The sequence below is a fragment of the Zootoca vivipara genome, chromosome 3, assembly GCF_963506605.1.
Source record: "Zootoca vivipara chromosome 3, rZooViv1.1, whole genome shotgun sequence".
In the NCBI taxonomy this organism is placed as follows: Eukaryota; Metazoa; Chordata; class Lepidosauria; order Squamata; family Lacertidae; genus Zootoca; species Zootoca vivipara.
In genome coordinates, this window is record NC_083278.1 from 30490102 (window position 1) to 30513958 (window position 23857).

The 23857-nt window shown below is 42.3% G+C and overlaps 1 protein-coding gene across 4 annotated transcripts in view; it reads left to right on the forward strand.

The window, feature by feature from the left end:
• MLIP (muscular LMNA interacting protein) overlaps positions 1-23857 on the forward strand; it is a 48297-nt gene that overhangs the window by 17442 nt on the left and 6998 nt on the right. The window contains exons 3-12 of one of the 4 annotated variants that reach the window (XM_035109782.2): positions 1156-1506; positions 5426-7009; positions 12324-12395; positions 13758-13823; positions 15179-15262; positions 15366-15425; positions 16594-16638; positions 18950-18994; positions 20972-21100; positions 21734-21922. In XM_035109782.2, coding sequence (XP_034965673.1) covers positions 1156-1506; positions 5426-7009; positions 12324-12395; positions 13758-13823; positions 15179-15262; positions 15366-15425; positions 16594-16638; positions 18950-18994; positions 20972-21100; positions 21734-21922 — 2625 coding nt within the window. The remainder of the gene's footprint in view (positions 1-1155; positions 1507-5425; positions 7010-12323; positions 12396-13757; positions 13824-15178; positions 15263-15365; positions 15426-16593; positions 16639-18949; positions 18995-20971; positions 21101-21733; positions 21923-23857) is intronic. The other 3 variants (XM_035109785.2, XM_035109786.2, XM_060272490.1) reach the window with 3 other exon arrangements.

Genomic DNA, 23857 nt, shown 5'->3' on the forward strand with positions numbered 1-23857 from the left:
GGACCTCTAAAATGACATCCATACGAATCCCAATCCTATAGCAATGTTCTGTGAGTATGCTCTGCTGGATTAAGCAGAAAGTCTTTCCAATCATGCCTTCAGTTGTGCTCTTTAAATCCCCAAAGGAGGTAACCTTAAGGAGTGCCGACTCCGTTTCCCCAAGCCAATGTGTTTACACAAGAAGTTCCTAGGAGGTATTCCTGAACGAGCACAATGTGTACTAGGGTTAAGTGTACAGTACGTAAGAGCTATTCCCTCATGGAGTCCTACCTTGTGATACAAGCTAATAATAATAATAATAATTTAATAATTTATTATTTATACCCCGCCCATCTGGCCGGGTTCCCCCAGCCACTCTGGGCGGGGGAAGATATTGTATTTGTTAAGCTAAGATATTGTAAGCTAAGATATTTGTTAGCTAAGATTTGTAAGCTAAGATATTTGTTAAGCTAAGATATTGTATTTGTTGTTTAAAATATATGGTGCCTTGTTGGGGACAGCCTCCAGTCTCTAATTCAGGAGCCACAGCAAAGCTGTTTCTGGCATTTGAGGGGTTAATGGCCACAATCTGCAGGACCTCTGAATGGGTCCCTGTAACAAAACAATGATGCTTTGTACCAAAATGTCTATCTGGGGCTTTGCCCCAGATTTTTCCATCTGAGGAGCGTGGGAGCCAGTCTTTTGCTCTTCCTGCAGCTCACAGCCAGAACCCAGTCTCCGTCCTGCCTGCTTTAAAGGGGTCTCATAGTCCATTCTGCTCGACTGCACCTGCCTCCACCCCAGTTCCTTTATTGTTCCTAATAAAATGTGAATGATTTCTTCTGGAGTCTCCCCCCTCACTGTTTTGGTGCTGCTTGAAAGCGGCAAGTGTCTTCCCTTGTATCGGGCCACATTTATAGGAAAGACAGTGTGTTGAGGGAAGAGGGAAGTCGCCAACAGTGTAAAGCTCATTATGTCAACAATACAAGCCCCACTTTCTTTGTCTGTGCCATTCCCCATCTTTTCTGGTGCCTGAGACGTTGGACATGTTTTTCAATGCACTGTAACATTAGTGTGTACTACAAATTCTTAATTCTTTTGGCTGGTAAGGAAAACGAGCTTATGAAAGTAAAACAGTTGACCCAAGTCTGGTTTGTTTTTGTTATTTTACAATAGGCCGAAGCAGTTCCTGGAGGTCAGGCTGTAGGAAGTGGAAACAAGGGAAACGGTGGCTCTGCCAGTTGCACAAACAGTCACCACAAACTTTTCCAAGCCAAAGATCACAAGGCAAGCAGAGGGGAAATGGAAGGGGATGACCTATTCAAAGCTGAATTTGTCTTCATTACGGACTCGGATGAGGACAAAAACACTCCACTAGGCAACGGATATGGACATGGAAGATCTAAGGGTCTGGATCCATCCTGTTTGTCTCCGAGCGGTGAATCCAGAGGACATCCGACAGCCCCACAGTTACCACTGAACACTGAGATCTCTTACAGTTCTGTCAGCCAACAGAAACATTCTCAGGTATCTTGTTTTCCTAATTGTGATCATGCGTGGGAAAGAAAATATTGCCATCTCTATGAAAACCTGTCTATTTGTACTATTCTTGGTTAGACTTGCTGTTTATTCGTTAACTTGCTCAGTTACGAATTAGTCCCTCACGTATTTTATTGCCTTCCATGGCTGAGAGAAGCTGCTTGTCTAGCGGAAGAGATTGGTGTGGTGGTGGGAAAAGCACACGGCACTGCAACATTTTTTTGTACTTTGAATGGCACTTTGCAGTTATGGCAAATGGAAGTAGTCCAGCCTTCCCCAAGCTGATATCCTTCAGGTGTTTTGGACTCCCATCAGCCCCTGCCAGCATGGCCAGTGGCCAGAGATGGTGGGATTTATAGTCCATAATATCTGGAAATCACCACTTTGGAGAAAGTTGGTGTAGACCAGGCATCCCCAAACTTCGCCCCTCCAGATGTTTTGGACTACAATTCCCATCATCCCCGACCACTGGTCCTGTTAGCTAGGGATCATGGGAGATGTAGGCCGAAACATCTGGAGGGCCGCAGTTTGGGGGTGCCTGGTGTAGACTGTTATTATACTGCTTCACCTAATGATGGCTGAAACAACACAACCTGAGCGAGCATTCTACTTAGGACTACTTTACACATGACAAAAATCTACACACACACACACTCTCTATATATATTTGGGTAGGAGTCATTAAGGAAATAAAGGAAGGGAAGGGCTTTTGCTCAGTAGCACAGCACAGGCTTTATATCCCAAAGATCCCAGGCTCAATGTCTGCCATTTCTAGGAAACTCTGGTAAACATTCCTATCTGAAACACTCCACAGCCACTGCCACTCAGTGTAGACCAGGCATCCCCAAACTTTGGCCCTCCAGATGTTTTGGACTACAATTCCCATCTTCCCCGACCACTGGTCCTGTTAGCTAGGGATCATGGGAGTTGTAGGTCAAAACATCTGGAGGGCCGCAGTTTGGGGATGCCTGGTCTAGACTATGCTTGATGGACCAATATAAGGCAGCTTTGTAATTTGTTTTGACGTAGGAAATTGCAACTCTCTTGCCTGTGGATCATCATGTATAAATTGCTTCCCAGTGTGTGCAAACATGACTTATTTGAATATGAGATTTGCTGGCATTCTGTGCAGGCATCCTACAGATCAATGAACATTTGTGACTGCTTTTAGTCTCACAGTATTACTCTGAAGCAGGCAGAACTATTCACTGGACCAAGCAATCGGGTAATGTAATCAACGAAACTAACTTTTGCTAATGGGCTGGATTCAGTGCTTCTTTTCCTCTAGTGGAAGAAGCTGGATCCAGTACCAAATCTGCAGGCTTTTTAATAAGTTAGGTTTTTTTAGATTGCTGTACACCTACATTTATTTTTAACTGAAATGGTAAAGGACGAATGTGGCAAGCATGTGCTGGTAAACACGGGGACTGAATTAACCATATACACTTGTTTCAGAGCTGAGATTGGCTGCAGATCTGTCTCAAATCCATTTTGGGGGGCTGCCTAACTTGTGGCACTGTAACTTGTAAAATAAAGATTCTGAGGGGGTGGGGAATGTTTCAAATGTAGTTAGTAGACTCGTACCTTATCTGATTTGAGATATATGTGTAAAGATTGCTTCCTACAGACCAGGACTCTTGCATCTTGTGCCTACTTTGTTTTTGTTTTTTTGGAAACCTGAGGTTCATCATTGAGAGCTGGGTGCAAAACTGGGGCTCAGCTGAGCAGACATATAGTAAGAATTAAAGGACAGGGTGCTTCTGAACACATGTTCAAGCCAGGATTTGTGATCAGTACCAGAACCAAGTGTACAATCTCTCTCTCTCTCTCTCTCTCTCTCTCTCTCTCTCTCTCTCTCTCTCTCTCTCTCTCTCTCTTCTCTCTCTCTCTCTCTCTCACACACACACACCATTCCTGGTTGCCCCTTAAAATTCATTTCTCAACAACATAATTTAGGAGCAGAAGAGCTTTGTGTCAAAAACACATGCTGATCTACTGAAAATCACCCAGAGATCTACCAGTAAAGCTTGACTGATTGACAATTCTGGCCATGCTTACTCCAGACAAGCTACTACTCTTAAACAAAACTATATTTTTGACACATAGTGGCTTGATGTCGACTCGACTGCACAAAGACCCCAGAAATTAATAATTAGCACTGTGATGAATACAGTGGGATACATCAAACCCCCCAACAGGCTTGAATTGCATACAGGACACTTTTCTGAATTCCCTTATGCTTTCTTGACTTCACTTCTACATCTTGTATTTTGCCCCCGGCTACTTATCCCCAATGGTTTTCATAATAGTTTAACTTATGATGAGACCAAAGCACATTGCAGTGCTCAAAAGATCAGTTTTGCTGTGTCAAAGACTGTAGGGAAGGGAGTGAAGAAGCTCCTCATCAATTAGCTCTAAAACAATTGGGATTTTGGAAACCAAGTGAATGATAACAGCAACAATAACCATTCTCTAAATTATTCAGAATGACACTATCGTTCCTGGATGTTTTTGCTTCAATATATCGCTGTTTGGTCCCAGCTCCTGCCAACCTAGCAGTTCGAAAGCACGTCAAAGTGCAAGTAGATAAATAGGTACCGCGCTGGTGGGAAGGTAAACAGCATTTCCATGCGCTGCTCTGGTTTTGCCAGAAGCGGCTTAGTCATGCTGGCCACATGACCCGGAAAAACTGTCTGTGGACAAACGTCGGTTCCCTCGGCCAGTAAAGCAAGATGAGCGCTGCAACCCCAGAGTCGTTCACGACTGGACTTAACTGTCAGGGGTCCTTTTTTACCTTTGGGAATGCTTATTTCCACCTGCCCTACTTTGCTTGCATATCTCAACTTGAGTTGACGATTGTGATTGTGATTGTGTGTGTGTGTGTGTGTGTGTGTGTGTGTAACTGGGACAGTTTTTTTTAATGGGGTAAGGTACCCATGAGGGGAAGACTGAAACAGATTTGGACCATGGAACTAAGGAAGATGTAATCAACACTAGTATGCTGTATAAAATGCTGCTTATATTATTAGTGCTCACCCGACCAAGAAGAACCTTATTCCTTTAGAGAAATTCTCTTTATGGAAGAAACTGGAAACTCGGTATATATGGAATTCCATATATATATAATAGGTACTAGTTTGCATCCCATGCCAGTGGGTTAGTCATGATTATTATTATTAATAATAATAATCATAAATACATAACAAAATGATTTATACCCTGCCCATCTGGTTTCCCCAGCCACTCTGGGTAGCTTACAACATATAAAAAACATAGTAAAACATGTTATATATGCGTGAGATATATATATTCTGATTTGTAAGCTGTTAGAGAATCCTTTAAGCAGCACTTGTTTTCACGGGAAAAGTGCAAAAACATTTGCCAGGTGGTGCTAAGGAATGTGCTTGGTGTCCTCAAGTCAGGACACAGCAATGCTTATGTCTTCACATCAACTTCTTGGGGAGATGTGCATGTATAACTGTGAGCCCATTTGCAGCCATTAGGTCACTTTGCAATTCCACATAACACCAAGGTGTCTGCTAATATCCTTTCTGGGTTTGCATTTTAAAAACCTGAAGCTTTTTATATCTTCTCTTCACAACCCACAGTTGCGAATGACATTTATTACAGTATTATTATTTGTGGAAAAGTGGGAAACAAATTAGTATTGAATCTAGAACACTGATATCTTTCTTTTATGTAAATAAAGCAAAGTGCCAACAAACTATTTAATATTTAATATTAAATAGCAATCACTTAGCAATGCAGCACACAACTGATAATTAAAGGAGGTGTTATGCTGTTAAAGCACATGGCAGATGTAGTGAATGGAAATAGGATGCATAATTTGAAGAACATCACGGTTGCTGCTCTGTATTAACATTTCTTTTTCTTTTCCCCTCTCCAGTTAACTTCTCCTCTGTCTACCTCTGATCATCCTTCTTATAAGCCACTTGTTGCTCATTTGCTTTCTCCAACTAACCTGACGGTAGAGCAGGATCCGTCTCCCGCTGTCCACCAAGCCTCTTCTCTTCAAGAATCCCACAGCCAATGGCAGTCTGCAAATGGGTCCTCCGTACGCCAGACAACTACCTATTTACAGTCTACTGCTTCTTACAGGCTCCCTTCTCCCATATTGCAAAGACCTTCTTTCCAAAGTCACAGCCTTTCAGATGGGGCTCAGTTGCCCAGTGGTCTCCAGGCTAGGAATCTTCCCCAGAAATATGAGCCCACCTCATCCCCTTTATCAAGCAAAGACTCCTGCCCTTCTTCCTCACAGGCTTACAGTTCAGCAGACACGCTTCATAGCTCATCCCCTCAGGCCGCTTCTCCTCTCCCGCCCAAGAGGTTTGCCCCCTTGTCTGTGGCTCCCATCTATATCACAACACACTTATTATCCCCTAGTCCAAAGCCTCTGTCTTCTCCTCTTCATGGTTCCTCTTCCACCATCTACAGTGTGAACAACCCTGGCAGCCAAATGTCTTCTAGTGGGAACCTTCTGAAATCCGGAACTAAGTCACCACTACCAACTAGGCTCTCTCTTCTGACTGCTATTTTGAAGTCAGGCTCCGCTCCAAAAAGACCCTTTTCTCCTGCATCTTGCCCTGCTACGTTTTCTCCCAATTCCTTAGGCTCTTCAACGCTGGCAATAGACCAAAAGTTTAAAATGACCCCTCCGACCCCTAAGAAAGCTGCCTCGGAGTATTCAATTAGGTCGGCCTCTCCAAGCCAAGAGGAATTTCGTCTTTCAGTGTTTTCTACCATGCCCAATCGCATGGCCTCGTTTTCAAAGTCCAGCCCTACTCTTAGAACTAGGTCCCCGTCTCCTAAAAGGCACCTTGACACCAGGGCACTTTCCCCTGACAAATTGCGCCCTTTGTCGCCCACCATTTCTTCCTATAGAAAAACAGTTGTGTCTCCTCTGTTACAGTCGAAACCTTCCACTTTCTCCTTGCCTCCCCACGCCCCTAGGAAAGGGGCCCACTCTCCTGCCCACAAAGCCAGAGGGCCTGAAAAGTCTAAGAAGGTGCATACCTATTCCCCCACTTTTACCGCTAAGTCCTATCCACTGTCTCCTCCTGGTGTTAGCCAAAGGGATGCCGTTTCCCCCACTGCAGACAAGTGCTCTCTCTCTCCAACCTTAATGGATTCTAGCTGCCGGTCAAACGGACGTTTACCGCAAGCCATTGTTAAGGACCCAGCTACGTATTCAATAGCTCTTTCACCTCATTGGCAAGCTTCTCATACAGATTCGACTTCACCCACTCCTCCAGGCTATCATATGAAAGCCCCTTCTCCACAGAGAGAGTCCTCTGTTCATTCAAACTTCAGAGCTTGCCCTCCATCTTCAAGACCCAGGACCCCAACAGTACCACAGAACAAATCTCCTGCCACGGTGCACTCACCTTGTTCGTTGTTGTCAGGATCCAGGGAGGTGACTTCACCGCTATCTTTCTCTCTGCCTTCTGCCTCTGAGAATAAGAAGTCCCAGGTATTCAATATTTTCTTGCCTGCCTGCCTGCCTGCCTGCTTGCTTTCCGGGATGGGAGAGCCCATCCAGTTTGGTTGTTTTGGTGTCTCATTTTCCCGGACTTAAGTTAAGTTATCCACATTATGCAACAATTAGCAATTTATTTATTTTAATCCTCATGGAAATCACCAGCATTTTAGCACTAATTTATTCTAATAATCACATGTAGTTTGCAATCAATTTATTCTAATGCTTCTTTGCATGTTATTCTACTAATACCTCCAGTTTTATGCCTACTTTCCACTAATAGATGTGTTTTTGTAAACACTGTTTGGAGAACAGCACCACAAAAATTGGAAAAGTGTGACATTTCAAAGCATACTTGTGTTTCGGTTTGCATGTGGCTTGGAAGAAATGGGAATTTGATAGATTTGGCTTTAAATGTGCACTGAGTCAAATTTCTCCTCCATCCCTACTTGCTTCCCTGCTGGTCTTCCCTTTCTTTCCCACTGCAGGAAAATAGTGCCCCCCAAAAAAAGAAAAAGAGAGAATCGAAATTCTGAGCAATATCTTTGATAATTGAGATAATCCTCACCCAGCAATGTTTTCCAAGCACCTTGAGCAAAATATAGAAAAACTTTGCATATAGAACCAGTGAGGGGGCCAAGCTAACTGCTGGTGCCAAATTTGTTCAAGGTGGTTAAAACAAAAATATATTGCGAGGAGCTCCTAAAGGTTCTCTCAAAACTGAGTGGGTGGGCAGGAAACTGGCAAATGCAATTCAGTGGCCTGGTTTGCTCATCACGGTATGGCTTCCTATGACTGTGTGAATATGCCACCTCCCAGAGAGGGAGAGTGGAACCTTGTTTGCTCCTCCCTGGGTGTGGGGTGGCAGCTAAGCCAAGGTTTAGCTCTGCTCAGATTGTGGTTAAGGTCTCTCCTCCTTCACCATGATCTATCACCCTAGAGCAAACCTTTATAGCAGGCATCCCCACACTTTGCCCCTCCAGATGTTTTGGACTACAATTACCATCATCCCTGACCACTGGTCCTGTTAGCTAGGGATCATGGTAGTTGTAGGTCAAAACATCTGGAGGGCCGCAGTTTGGGGATGCCTGCTTTATAGTGACTTTCTCCCTCCACTGTATGCCTCTGAATACCAGTTGCACCAGTTGCAGACCAGATGAGCTGTTGGCCTGATTCAACACCTCCATATCTTTGACTAAATGAAAATAATGCAGACCCTCATTATTTTGCATACATGGCTTGCACCACTGATGAAGGAACGGTATATGCATCCGAGTACCCATGAATGTCTGCATCATAGAATAACTGTATTTGTAGTTTTGACACCACATGTCATTAACAGTGTGTAACAGATTGCTCAGCAACTACTTTTAAGGCTTTCTTTCAAAATCACTTCAGTTGAGCTGGTGACCATTTGACACACACGAAATCTTTGGCACTATTAAATCCACACACTCTAGCTTGTTAAAAAGAGAACTTTCCCCCTTTCTGCTTTGTTCATGATAGAATGACAGTTCTAATCTGTGCTCATCAGTAAGTGGAAATAATCATGAGCTGCTCTGGATTAATTAATTTTTGGAATTGAATGTTTTTGGTGTGATGCACCCTGTTTTCTGAAGCAAGTAGGGCATTGTCTTCAATCCCACTTTTCAGTCCAATCAATTACAATGCAATTCAAACTTGCATCAACAATAGGCTGATTTGCACATGCTGTCGATGGATATTATAATTATTGTTGGCGGGAACTAACTTTGTGGCTCGTTCCATAGAAATAGCTTTAATTCAATTCAATTAAAAATGCAGCAGTTGTATTACTGGATACAAATATTTATAAACCATTGTCCATATAAATCTCAAGCATGATTCATTTTGTGAGGAAGTGCTTCCCCACACAAAAGCAGAGCAAGCCTTCTTAAAGGCTGCTAATAATTCATGGCCTGCTATTACTGCAGTCATCTCACTGTGAAAGGGATCGAAAAGCATGGGATTGTATGCAGTTTGCACGAAATGCTTGAATAGATATTGTAGACATTACAGGACAGAAGTCTTTCTGCCACATTCATGTGCATGCACACACAGACACACACCTGTGGCTACCTGCAAAATAAATATATTGTATGTGCAGCCCACAATTCTCTCACACATCTTATGCGCATTCCAGAAAACACTTTAGTGCATGAACATCCACAGTGGGGTAGTGGGCAGGCGAGGGCAGTTGCCCCATGCATGGTTTAACCATAATTCCCGGTTTTTTTTTTTTTTAAGAGAGCGAGTAAATTTCTGCATTTGTAGAACCTGATATACAGTGGTACCTCGGTTTATGAACACAATTGGTTCCAGAAGTCTGTTCATAAACTGAAGCGTTCATAAACTGAAGCGAACTTTCAAATTGAAAGTAATGGAAAGTGGATTAATCTGTTCCAGACGGTCCGTGGAGTACTTAAACTGAAGCGTTCATAAACTGAAGCAAACTTTCCCATTGAAAGTAATGTAAAGTGGATTAATCCATTCCAGATGGGTCTGTGGAGTACTCAACCTGAAGCGTACTTAGCCCGAAGCATGTGCGTAATTGGTTCCGGAAGTCTGTTCATAAACTGAAGCGTTCATAAACTGAAGCGAACTTTCCCATTGAAAGTAATGGAAAGTGAATTAATCCATTCCAGACGGGTCCGCGGTGTTTGTAAACCGAAAATTCATAAACCGAGGTGTTCATAAACCAAGGTTCCACTGTATGAGGCAAAATAGACGGGTATCATTCATATTTTTTGTGAGAAATTAGCATGTCTTAACACATGGACTTGGGTTTCAAGAATAAACAGCATCTCTCATAGGACTGGTATTTTGAGTGTATGAAACTGCTCTCCATTGTGCCTTCAGAACTTCTAATGAGAGTCACGGTTTCAGGGGAACAGCTTATTGGGAGGAACATAGGGGAAATCGCCATCAAATAAAACATTTATTCATACGGTAGAAAGAAAAATAATAAGGGGAAAACAAAAACAATTTGATGCCAGTTTTATTGTGATGAGTCACTAACAACTCTATACAGTGGAAATTCATGAGCTGTCTAATCCAGTTTGTCCCTTAAGAGTTTACCTAATCTGACTCTAATAACTATGCATCCCATGATACTAGGGAAAAGACAGGGGAAAGAGAATCGGGGGGGGGGGGAGGAATGGACTACGAGGGATAAAAAAATGAAACTTTAATCCTTCCTGGTGTGTCAGAATGAACTTCCAAAGCAGTGATTTGGAAGAAAAAGTAGGAAAAGTGCTTTCTTGTGCATTGTAACACCTTAGACTGTTTGGACCATGTGTGTCACATGCAAAGAAAAGCACAGGAACTTACAGCAGGGTAAAGGTAAGGGGACTCCTGACCATTAGGTCCAGTCACACATGACTCTGGTGTTGCGGCACTCATCTTGCTTTACTGGCCGAGGGAGCCGGCATCTATCTGCAGACAGCTTCTGGGTCATGTGGCCAGCATGACTAAGCTGCTTCTGGCGAACCAGAGCAGTGCATGGAAACACTGTTTACCTTCCCATCTACTTCCACTTTGACATGCTTTTGAACTGCTAGGTGGGCAGGAGCTAGGACAGAGCAATGGGAGCTCACCCTGTCATGGGGATTCGAACTGACCTTCTGATCAGCAAGCCCTGCTGTTGCTATTTTTGGGTGGGATTCAGTCACATACTGGCTGACCAATTCGGGTTGACCAAATAATGCTGATGTGGATCCCTTACACAGCAAACCTGCTTCCCTAAGAGATCAGAGTTTTTGCACTAAGGAAAATGATGGGGAGATGCACCGGAAAGTAGAAGGTAACTCTTGTTGTGACGCAAAGTCATATAGACTCCCCACAAACAAATCTGAATGGATGCTCATTAAACAGTTATCGAAGCTCCCTGCAAATCAGTTGTGATGAGTGCTCAATATACAGGTTGTCTGGAAAAGCGTTCCTAGTGTGTTTACTTTTTCCTTGGGAGTGAAATTGATTAGATCAGGGGTCAGCAAACTTTTTCAGCAGGGTATAAGAATTTTCTATAATGACATCAGATATTGATTTTAGCGTAGTGCCTAAATTTTTAATCATAATCTTAAACTTTTATTTTTGAATTGTTAATATTTGTCCTTGTGAGCTGTGAATTGTGTTATATTATTTGTGGCTTGTACGAGTCCACTATTTTATTTGATTTGTTTTGTTGTGTTGTGTTTTATGATGGGCGTAAAGCCGAATAAACATCTTTGTTGTTGTTTCAGCAGGGGGCTGGTCCACTGCCCCTCAGACCTTGTTGGTGGCCGAACTATATTTTTTTTGGGGGGGGGGGAATGAACGAATTCCTATGCCCCACAAATAACCCAGAGATGCATTTTAAATAAAAGGACACATTCTACTCATGTAAAAACGTGCTGATTCCCGGACCGCCTGCGGGCGAGATTTAGAAGGCGATTGGGCCGCATCTGGCCCCTGGGCCTTAGTCTGGGGACCCCTGGATTAGATGAAAAGGTGCTCACTATCTGGTCCAAGGGACTTCACCACCTTCATCGTCTAGCACAGCGTTTCTCAACCGCTGTTCCGCGGCACACTAGTGTGCCGCGAGACGCTGGCTGGTGTGCCGCGACGTGCGGCGATGAGAAGGGCGATTTGCATTGTCACGTGCCTGGCGGCCGCCAATGAACATCTCTAACCCACCGGAAAGCAATATTTCTCCTCCTCTTTCCCAAAGCTCAGTGCAAACGAGCCTGGCGGCCGCCAATACACAGCGCTAACCCGCTGGAAAGCAATATTTGGCAAGTGTTTCTTACAGTCATAATTATAATATAGGCCGGCACAGAGTTAATTTTTTTAACTTTTTTAATGGTGGTGTGCCTCGTGATTTTTTTCACGGAACAAGTGTGCCGTGGCCCAAAAAAGGTTGAGAAACACTGGTCTAGCAAACAGAGCTAAGGAAGGCAACTGCAAGTCAGAAGGGAGAAAGTCAAGAGTTATCGCTATTGCTCTTTGAAAGTGATCACCTGTCTCTATCTGGAGCGGTCTTCACTGCCCCTGTCAGCAAAAGGGCTGCATGGATTGTATTTACAGCAAAGCATAAAATGAATATTGTGTGCACTCTGTTAGACAAATGAATGCATGCCAATGAATAGTGAAATGAATGTGTGAGCTACTGTTCTATAAAAGTCAGAACAACATATTTATGTAGCATGTAAGCCCCCTTAATGTTGGCAATATTTATAGTTGAGATTTTAATGTATAATGTGTTTTCTCTTTCCATTCTCACTGCCCGCCCCCTTTTGTTTATGATCTGTAGTCACACAAGATCAAAACAAGCTACAAGGCTTTTGCAGCAATCCCGACAAACACACTACTTCTCGAACAGAAGGTTAGTTTGTTCAGAAACCTATTCCAGTGATAGTGGTAATTTTATAATTAGGAGTAGCCTGATAAAACCACTTATTGGGGGGTACCAAAACATGTGACCAATGCTCTGCTGTTTGTGGTGGATGATTGACAGCTGTTTAGCCCTAAGTGTAGATAGTCGCTCTAAACTACTGGCTACATTTACAGAGCATCCATCCGCGGGGATACTTGCCACCATTTGCCACCATTTGTGCTGTCTTGAAGAACTGGAGGTCTGGATTGGTTTCTGTTAGCCTTTCTAAGGAGTTTATCATTACAATAATCCAGGTTCCCCACCATAAGAATTCTGTTTGAAACCCTGGACAGAGGCAAATTTGGGAGACTGCAACTGGTTCACTTGCACTGGGTGCCACAACAATGACAAACAACAGAAATTAAGAGGAAGTGGAGCACCACATTTTGGTAGGGTTGCCAGACTCAATAGTGGACAGGACTTCTGTGCCTTTAATTGCCCTGCTCTCTTTTGAGTCTGGAAACCTTAAAGAGAAACCAGCAGACCCTTTGTTTAATTTCCAAGCAAAGGGTCTGCTGGTTTCTCTTTAAGGGTTCCAGACTCAAAAGAGAGCAGGGCAATTAAAGGCACAGAAGTCCTGTCCACTATTGAGTCTGGCAACCCTACATTTTGGCAGCACACAGGATGCTGATAAAATGTTAAAGCCCAAAGTCTTTCACTGCCCTGGGGAGCCGCTGCCATTCAGCATAGACCGTGTTGTGCTAGATGGGCAGGATGACTAGGTTCAGAGCAAAAGCAGCTTCAAGTGTTCCTATGGGAGGAAGGAAACTTCAGTGTGCATGCTCCCTCTAGAGGACAGGTGGGCACAGTGCATCAGAACTGCAGCATGACTAGGAACCAGAAGTCACATTGGCTATGCCCAAGCCCTCAGATCTCTCTCTTGATTGTGGAACCTGGCTGGGAGAAATTAGCTTAAAGTAACAAAGGAATCTTAAAAAAAAACACAAAAATAATTTAGGAGATACTCACGTTTCCCTAAATTTACTCCTTAGATTCTAGTGCTTCTACGAATGTGTGCATGGAGATTAAGATTATAATACTACAAGTGTGGTTTATTTTGTTTTTTTTTGTTCCCCTGTGGTACTTTGCAAAATGAGTTGGGGTTATGGTAACAGCTGATTTGATGGAATTCTTTTCTTTGGGACTTTGTATGCTTGTTGCTTAGGGTGTTTGGACAGATGGATGCAATATCAACAAAAGAAAGAAATGCTGTAGATTAACAAGTGAATAAAATTCGCATTGTAGTTCTGCCTTTGTTTTTTATTTTTCCAATGCTGCCTTGATCTCAGAATACTTTGAATTAATCCATAGGCACTCGATGAACCAGCCAAAGCAGAAGAAGTGGCGGAAAACAAAGCTTTGGACACACATTCAGAGGTGACTCTATTCTTCTCTCAGAATTCAAACCATCCCTATTAAAATCTCTTTATTTCTGGTCACATCTCCATTTGACTGATCCTGTCCACAGTGAATAAATGTTAGAATTTGCACTTTTAAGTCGCATCCACGCCATTCAGTTGGAGAGCATTTCGAACACATTGCTTCCTCAAAAGAATCTTGGAAATTGTCATGTACCTTTCAGAGAGCTACAATTCCCAGTTGCCTTAACAAACTATAGTTCCCAGGATCTTTTTTTGGGGGGGGGGGCAATATGTTTTAAATGTGCTTTAGATGTATGATGTGGATGTGATAGTTGTGGTTCTCAAAAGATGCAGGCTATTCCAAAACGCTGGTAGCTGTGTTTTTGCCCACTTCTTATGAAAACTTTGTAATGGTAAGAGCTGTCTGCCAGTGGAAACCGATAGCCATGGGCATAACTGTCAAGTTTTCCCTTTTCTTGCGTGGAAGCCTATTCAGCATAAGGGAATTTCCCTTTAAAAAAGGAAGAACTTGACAGCTATGGCCATGGGAGGTTGCAGACTGTCCTTCACTTGATGGCATTTAAGGAGATGCTGGGTGGTCATTTGCCAAGGATGCTATGGTCCAAGGGAAACCAGTGCTCTCCAGATTTTTTGGGCTATAACCCCCATCATTTCTAACCATTAGCCAAGCTGGTTGGGAGTTGTAGTCCACAATATCTAGAGGGCAGCACATTGGACCCCTCTGCTGTAGTTGCATTTTGCATTATAGTTCTTGTATTGAGCAGGAAGCTGGTCTAGATACCCCCCAATGCCCCCTTTAAGCTCTCTGATTCTAGAATTACAAGGGCATTTCAGATATTTGTGTGATATTTGTCAAAAGACCTAAAAGGGGTTGGGAGATACATGCATGATTTGGGTGGTGTTGTGTCATGATGCATCTTTGGGGAGCTTAAAGTGTTGTGCTTTTGTGTTCAAGACAAACAAATAACCCAAACGCTTAGTAGTGTTGAACTTGAACATTCTTGCCCGCACTCTTCCTGGAGAAAAATGGAGGTGAAGAGATGGAATAGATAATAGGATGTAGCAAGAGGAAAGATGTCGAAGGAGCAGAAAATGAATGGAGGGTGAGACTTTGCCCTTGGTAAAGTCAAGAGAAGGTGACTTATTGTTGTTGATTATAGAAGAGATGCAAGTTGTGAAACAGGACTTGGACAAGACAAGGACAAATTATGCAATATTCACGGCACAAGCTAATCCCAGTAATAAAAGCAGGAGATCATATGAAAAGGGGGTGGTGAGCTGCAAATACATCCTTGGGGTGAAGTTGAGAATAATGATGTAGGTAACTGTCTCTCTTTTAAAATCTTCTAGATGTGCTCCCCTGCTCAGCTCAGGCAACAAACTGAAGAGCTGTGTGCTGCTATTGATCAAGTATTACAGGACCCCCTGTCTATGGTAACCAAATATTTAAAGCATCTTGTTTGCCTATATGCTTTCTCCCCAACCCCTTTTGGTTTCTGCAACTGAGCACTTGCCATTTTCAATTCATTCTTCCTAGCGTCGTTGTGATTCTTCTCCAGGCTCCCTGCAGAACATATTGGATTCAGACGCAGGCAAAGTAAGTGGGCATTATTCCGCATGGATACAAGAATGCATGTTGTCTTACCCAGATGTCCACAGCAAAACATTTCTTCCCTGAAAACATGAACAAAACAAGCTAAGGATGTTCAGATTCAAGTTAATATGAAATTGTACTTTTCCATCTGACAAATGCACAATAGTCTGGGGTCGTTAATACATCCCATGCTTCATCTTTGACTCTAGTTCAGGGGTGGGGGGGGGCTTGTGACCCTCCAGAGATGGTTGGACTGCTGCTCCCATCAGCCCTTGACCAGCCTGGCCAATTGCCTGGGATAATGATGGGATCTGTAGTCCAGCAACGGGAGGGTTACAAGTTCCCGCTCTGGTGAGAAATATACCTTGAAGGTTTTTCACTCTGTGGGTGGAACTACATACACATAAGGCCAGAAGTGACTAACCACCAATTTGGGGGCCTCATCTGCCCATCCCCCCAAAATTTCAGGGCCCCTAAGGTCCTACCCTGATTTTGGAGATGATGATGATAATAATAATAGGAGGGGGGAGAGGAGGAGGGAGGCATAGTGCTGTGTTGGACTGATACGGATACAATTTTTTTCCTCTACCTTGCATTCAATGCCCTTTTAAAATGTGTTATTGGGTTGTTCTTGTTTTTATTTTGATGATGTATTTTGTGTTTCTATATTGTGGTTTTATCCTGTCTACATTTACAAAATGGGGATAATTATGTGGTCCTTCTAGTTCCTCGTGATGGGAGCAATGTGCTAACTAACTCTGATCTTCTTAATTCCTAGAAGGAAAAATAAACATATTCCAGTGTACGGTTAAATTATGTTCTGGATAGTTGACCGTGAATCACTTGCTACAGTGATTGGCCACAATGGTCTTAGTAGTCATAATATCTTAACAAGACACCCCTTTTCATGTTCAAATCCTGTGTGTATCTTAAGCAACAATCTTATATTCACCTGTGAACAAGCCTCCCTGAGTTTAGTCAGACTTAGTTCTGAATAGATGTGCATAAGATTGTGTTGTTATTTGTTTGCGTTACTGTTTGGTGATAACAACAACAGCAGAAAATTGCCTGAATGTTAAAATTTGGCACAAAACATCTCAGTACAATGCACACAGAACTGGCCAACCTATGTTGCAATTACAATATTGGGCTGATTAATCTTTACCTACAGACATTGATGTCTTCACAGAGACCAGCTGGACGGGAAACAAGATTTGTAAGTAATGTAATAAATGGACTTTGTATCTATTGGCAAGAGCATAGCACAACCTTGGAACGTATAAATGCATAATGCATTTTCTCATCACTGACTGGCTACAGCAAGTCAATACAGATTAGGAAGAACAACTTCCAGACCTGGGAAAGGTATTTCCAGAGAGATCTGAATCCTGGCATCTCTTCTCTTCTCTTCTCTTCTCTTCTCTTCTCTTCTCTTCTCTCTCACACTCACTCTCTCTCTCTCACACACACATTAAGCACTGATCATAATACCTTTACAAGAATGCCACGTTCAAAATCACATTATTCGTTGTAATCTTAATCATCTTTAGTCTATCAAACTGAATGACAGGAGCCCATCTCCAGGGAACTGAAAATAAGTGGCTTGAAGGCATTAGCATTTAATGAAGCATTTAATGGCATTATCCATCTCTTCTCCTAGCAGCAGTTCCTTACAGAACAGGCACCTGGTAGAGAAATCTTGAAGCCTACTTTGAATTTTTTCATTAGCTCCTATGAGGAGCTATAACAGGGCACCAACTGTCTTTTCTCTTATGATGATGATGATAGTAATAATAGTTGCCCCAGCCACTCTGGGTAGCTTCCAACATATATACGGCATTCCAGGATCAAATTAAAAATTGGGACATCTTCTGTAAATCCAGGACTGTCCCTGGAAAATAGGGAAACTTGGCGGGTCTGGAACATAGATATTGTGCCTAATAGCCACTGGCGGCCTTTTTCTAATCCTCTTTTAAAGCCACCACTTCCTCTTGCAGGGACAAATTTCATAGTTTAACAATTTTCCTCTGTGTAAAGTTGCTGATGTCGCTTACAATTTTAGGTTTGGAGTGTATTGCAAATCTTGCTCTTCTCTGTTTCTATTTCTGGAATGAACGAACCGCTTACGACATACCGGTAGACTCTGCTTGGATAAATATGACAATATTTGGAATGAAACATTGTAATGTTGTCAAGAATTTGTAAGAAAAATCATGAATGATTCTAACTAAGATGTTACTTTCTCACTGCAAAATGTATCCATTTCTCCTGTCATACCATGGGTATTTTGTTATAATGTGACGTGGCAAAGTGCAGAGGTTTTGATGAAAACATAGGTGGGTTTTTCCTTCTATGCACAATTAACTGAGGGGGGGGGAGGGAGGGAGAGAACATTTATTATCCAGGGAAAGGTATTTATTTCAAGACAGGTTGATGTTGCAATTTTAGTCTACATGAGAAAACATATTCATGGTTACTCCTACAATTCATTTTATTTCCATTTTCTGATATAGCCTCAGAAGGCTCAATGTAGGAGGTGAAGGAATAAAAATTCCCAGTTTATTTTTTTATTTATATTTCTAAGTCAGTGCAATAGATGGCTAGAGAGGTGGTGGGTTTTTTTTTATCATGTGCTGGCCCATAATGATTTGAAAAGGGAGTAGAAGGTGATCATTCACTCTTCTGAAATTGTCTAACATGTTAAACTATGTTTGGGGTGCTGCTCCAGTGGTAACTGCTTGGGGTCTTTCCAAAAGATCAGTTTATTTAGTGCAACAAATATGCAGTTGATATTCATTTGCCTCAAGTGATAACAGTGTTGAAACAGGACTCAAATACAACATGCCTACAATTAGGGAGAGGAGAATCTGTCAGTTTTTGTTCCTCTCAGTTTCTCATTTGTCTAGTCTTCAGTCGTCATGAAAATTCACCAGCGTTTGCTCGCGAATCCTTCCTAATATACACATTTTATACAATTTTCCAAATATACACATTTATGCAAGCAATTTCCCCCAATATAATGCATTGCTGAGTATGTAATTTTCACTAATATATGGATTGTAATGAACAATTTATCCTAGTGAATGTGTTTTTGTGTGCATTACTTGTCTGCAGAACTGAAGTGCAAAAATTCAGAGAAGTGCAAAATTTAAAATATAGCTGTGTTTTGGTTCACATATTAATTAAGTTCATTCTTAAAAGTGAACTGAAGTGAACTTTCCCCCCTCCCTCTATCCCTGGATAAGCTACTGCTATGAGCATTTTTATTTTTGTGCAATTCATTTTGTTGCTTGTAGAAACAGATTTCATTTGGGCTACCTTTCTCATTTTCTTAGTTCTTCAGTTATTATGCACTATTGTGATGCTTAGTCTCATTCAAAAGATAAAAATCTGACACATCATTTGTTTTCAGGCTGTAAAGCCTCATACGTTCATACTTTCCCCAAAGAAAAACAAGACACTCTTAACATGACGGAAAGCAATGTATGCTTCTAGTTGAACTGATATTGCATGTTTTTTTATTTCAGGCTAACCTTCGCTCATTGCAATCTGCAGCACCTGAGAAGCAAAAGGTACGTTTCATGTCTAAACTAACACTCCCCACTACAATAAAATAAAATAAAATAGGTTATGGAGCTGAAAATGATTGCATTTAAAACACATCACTGGAGTCAAGGTAGTTTTATTTATTTATATTTATAGTTTCATGGCTTTTAAATCTAAATATGTGACCAACAAATTAAATAATTAAAATGCAGCATTAGAGCAACCCATCACTCAAGATGAAATTAAGTTGCAGGGCTCTAAACCAAACCTACATGCATGGAATTATTCTACCTAGGGCCAAACTGCATGTTGCATATAGCAGAGCTGTAGCTTCAGGGGGTAGCTGGGTTTTTTGACCCGGGTGAAGCCTCCAGGGGGCAGCACTGAGGCTCCCAGCCTTTGTGAGTATATGATGCAAATACACATGTGTGTGTGTGTGCCAAACTTGGTCTTTGACCCAGGTGAAATAAAAATTAGTTCCACTCCTTCATATAGTGCACCTTAAAAAAAAAACTACTTAGAAGTAGGTAGATCAACTTATGTTGCATGTGCAAAACAAAATCTTGGAAGTGCCTCTTTCTAGAAGTAAAAATGAAGTGATAATAAATTAAATGCCTAAGCATTTGCTGCCCTATCTCCCTGCCTGTGGGAGATGCAGCTATGCCTCTGAGAGAGTTTCGCAGAACACTGCCCAGCATTCGGAACAGATCTGCGTGTTGCTTGAAGCTGGGATGTGATTTGTCAAGCAAAATAACTTTGGCCAAGTGGCTGATAAAGAGACTTGCCAAATATATTGCTTCGTTAGGAGCAATATCAATGCAGCGGATGTCACGGTGCCCTGACAGCGGATTGCTCATATCATTGTATTCAAAGCTGCTTTGCAGTTATATTCCATTGAATAAATCAAACGCTTGAGATGTTGTGTTTTCAGTCTGGTGCTGAGCCTTAGGGCTTCATCGTTTTATTAACTGCAAAGCAACATTCAGCAGGCTGCTTATTATGTCAAGAAAGGGAAGTGCTTATTTGGAATTCTAAAACAGGGATTTCTCGCTATTTTTAAAATGCCTTGCTTTGATTTACAGATCATGAGCATTCAGTAATTATTTGGAACTCTAAAACAGGGATTTCTCGCTATTTTTAAAATGCCTTGCTTTGATTTACAGATCATGAGCATTAAGTAACAACTTGAACTTCATAGTACTGTTGGACAGGTTTTGGAAAACCTAGTCCCATAGCCCTGTCTAGCCATTGACATGCAATGTAGCATGCAAGCCTAGAAACTGATAGTAGGCATAACATACAGTATCCTGAGAATCTCAGCTTTCTTTTCCTTCGACATCAAGTTTCTAGTCCTTATGGTTATGAAAATGGACTTTGACAGTATGTTGGCAAATTGTCCCCTGGGAAAGCTTTCATGGTCCTCTTTTTCAATATGAGTGATGGATTGTTGTGTCACCCACAAAGACTCCTGTGGTGTGTTGGGGATAATGGGAGTGATCAGCAATGGGACACAAGCAAATACAAATAAATATTTTCTTATTGGTTATGTATCTGGCTTTCCTAAGTATTGGCTTCCATAAGGCATCTATGAAGACCTGATGAAGACCTATAGCACAATGCAATACAGAGAAAGTATAGAGTGCTAAAAGAGAGTTCAAAATATTTAATTTATACTGTATGTATAAATCAGTCTCCGGGCAGAACGTTGGGGGTGGAGACGCTCCTTCAGGTATACTGGACTGAGGCCGTTTAGGGCTTTAAAGGTCAGCACCAACACTTTGAATTGTGCTCGGAAACGTACTGGGAGCCAATGTAGGTCTTTCAAAACCGGTGTTATGTGGTCTTGGCGGCCGCTCCCAGTCACCAGTCTAGCTGCCACATTCTGGATTAGTTGTAATTTCCGGGTCACCTTCAAAGGTAGCCCCACGTAGAGCCTATTGCAGTAATCCAAGCGGGAGATAACACACAAAAATATCTCTCTACTTCTCTTTCCTGAAAACTAGACAAAGCCTGGTGTCATTCGTCCAACAATGGTGAAAGCAAAAATAATAACGTTAAAGGAAGAGGAACCTGCCCAACCAAACCCGTTCAGAAAGTACCTAGAAGAAACTGGCGGCCTCCAAACTGAACAGGTAAAGCTTCTTTCTTTTCCTAATTCGGCGTCAGTGCTGAGATTTTCTTACTGGAACACTGTAGCTGAATTTGTCTTAAGTGGACATTTTTAACAGCAGAAATAACAACCATCGCCGAACCAAACCCTCTTCCCACTCACCCCCAATATCTAATAAGAACTGCCCCCCTCCTATGCTGATGTCATTGCCATTTTGTGCCTCCCCACTTTTGTGTCACGGGTTGGTAAGAAGGGGGAGACTTGGGCCCCAAACCCTACTTAGCCACCAGGCTCCTGCGTAACTCTGGGAGAATATTTGCTATCTCACAGATGAACCCGCCTCACAGGGTTGCTGTGAGGATAGCATAGGAAGGTATCCCTCAGATGAAGCAAATCAGATATTCACAAGCTACATTAACTATTTTTTATTTCTTATCCAAACAACCTGTGAACAATTGTGTCCAATCCAACAGAAGCATAATAAACTGCAACCCTTTACTGTATCTGCTGCAGTAACCATATTAACATCCATAAAACCATACAGAAATAACAAGTGAATTCTTAATCGTACAAAGTCAAGCGAACTGGGCATCCCCTCTGGGCCTCTTGAGTTGTCCATTAACCAATCTCTTTGTCTGCTTCTCTTTCTTTCCAGGATCCATCTCTTTCCCACCCTTATTTATATACTAAACTGAGCTCTCCTACTAAGTCCCCATTGCACCCACAGGGGCTCTCTCATGCTGACTTGCTAACTCCTGGTCCATTCAATCATTTGGGTACCATCTTTGGCGACATCCATGACAGTTCTTATAGTCCTTACCGCCGCAATGCTTTGTATAACAAGGTGAGAAATGTCTCTTCCCGGTGTTTCAGTTGAAGGGCAAAGGTTTTTGAGACAGCAATTCTAAAAACAAAGTAATTCTATATACAAATACATTGATATAGTGCACTTTGGCCAAATGGTTCCATAAGAACATAAAAGTAGCCCGACTGGACCAGACCAAAGGCCTGGGGTCAGACGCAGACGGCCTTTATTGTCTCCCAAATCCTGTCTACTTGCCTGGCCAGATTGGCCAGGATTCAGATAAACAGATGGCGGGAAAGTCCAGTACTCCCTAGCGGCTGGCCTAGGAGTTCTCCAATGACTGACCGCCTAAACCAGACACTGCTCCCAGGGGGTAGGTATTTGGAGCCGCCCATCCTGTGACCAGGTAAGCAGCCATTTACGAACCAGATACCTGTGTGAATCCCATCAGCAGGGCCAATAGCCCTCTCCTGATGCTGTTCCCCAGCAACTGGTATTCAGAGACATACCTGGATGCTTCGCAACAAACCAGGACAGTTTCAAAAACATAGCACTTTTAAGCACGTAAGGACGTGGGTGGTGCTGTGGTCTAAACCACTGGGCCTTGGGCTTGCTAATCAAAAGGTCGGCGGTTCAAATCCCCGTGATGGGGTGAGCTCCCGTTGCTTGGTCCCAGCTCCTGCCAACCTAGCAGTTTGAAAGCATGTCGAAGTGCGGGTAGATTAATAGGTACCGCTCCGGCGGGAAGGTAAACGGCGTTTCTGTGCACTGCTCTGCTGTTGGTGTTCCATTGCACCAGAAGCGGCTTAGTCATGCTGGCCACATGACCTGGAAAAACTGTCTGCGGAGTGGACAAATGCCAGCTCCCTTGGCCTGTAAAGCGAGATGAGTGCCGCAACCCCAGAGTTGTTCACGACTGGACTTAACTGCCAGGGGCCCCTTTACCCTTAAGGACACTTACTTGGAAGGTACCTGACATCAATAGGTTATATGTGGCCTCTAATAAGCATCTTCAAATATTGTGAAATAGTGCAAATGAAAAAAAACAGTAAAACAAGTCTCCCTGTGTTGTGAATTTCACTGCCCTCCTCAAGGCAGCCTCATTGGGTGACAGGGATGTGGATGCAGGGCTGGGGAAAATGCCCTATCACGTGGGGAGCATTGCTAAATATTATGGGGTGGGAGGAGAAGTTACCATGAGGATGCTATTTCCAGAAGCATCTTTGTGGAGTATATAATATGATCAGATTCAACACCAAGTCAAATTCTGGACCACATAGACCAGAATTAAAAATTATGTGAGTGTCCCAGAAAAGCTTGGTTGCTCTTATGTTTGTTGTTTTTAAATTCACGTGCTATGATTCCATTCTTCGGGTGGTATTGCATCAAGTTTTACTCAGAGTAGGCTTACTGGACCTAACTTAGTCTTTTTCATTAATTTCTGTGGGTCCACTCTGTGTAAAACATAATTGAATACCACCCCATTTATTTTAAGAACTTGTAGATATCCTAGCACTGCAGATCTAAATTTCATTAGCATCTCAACTTGATCTCTGATTAGCTTTAGGGGTGGGTTTTTTTTCAATAGAAAGTGCAGTCATTCCAGCATCATTAAAATATATCCCAGGCATTTTCTCAAACTATCTCACATAAGTTGAATTTTGAAATTAACCTTCTGCTGTGTCGACCATGATCTGAATTAACTAGGTAAGTTGTACAGTACTGGGATCATTCTACCACTAGAGAGCAAGATTCACTGAGCAAAATGACCTTCCGCATTCATGAAGCACTAACAGACCTGCTTAAGCTGAATGGACTTAGGTATTTTTCACTTGCTTTTGAAAAAGCAATTTGGTGCCGTTGTAAATTACCCTTATGAGAAAGAGTCTTTTTATGCCTTGTATGTTTCATTTTAAGTTAACAATAAAACTCTTTTGTCATAGAGCTGGTTCAAACCAGCAGTGGGATAAGTGG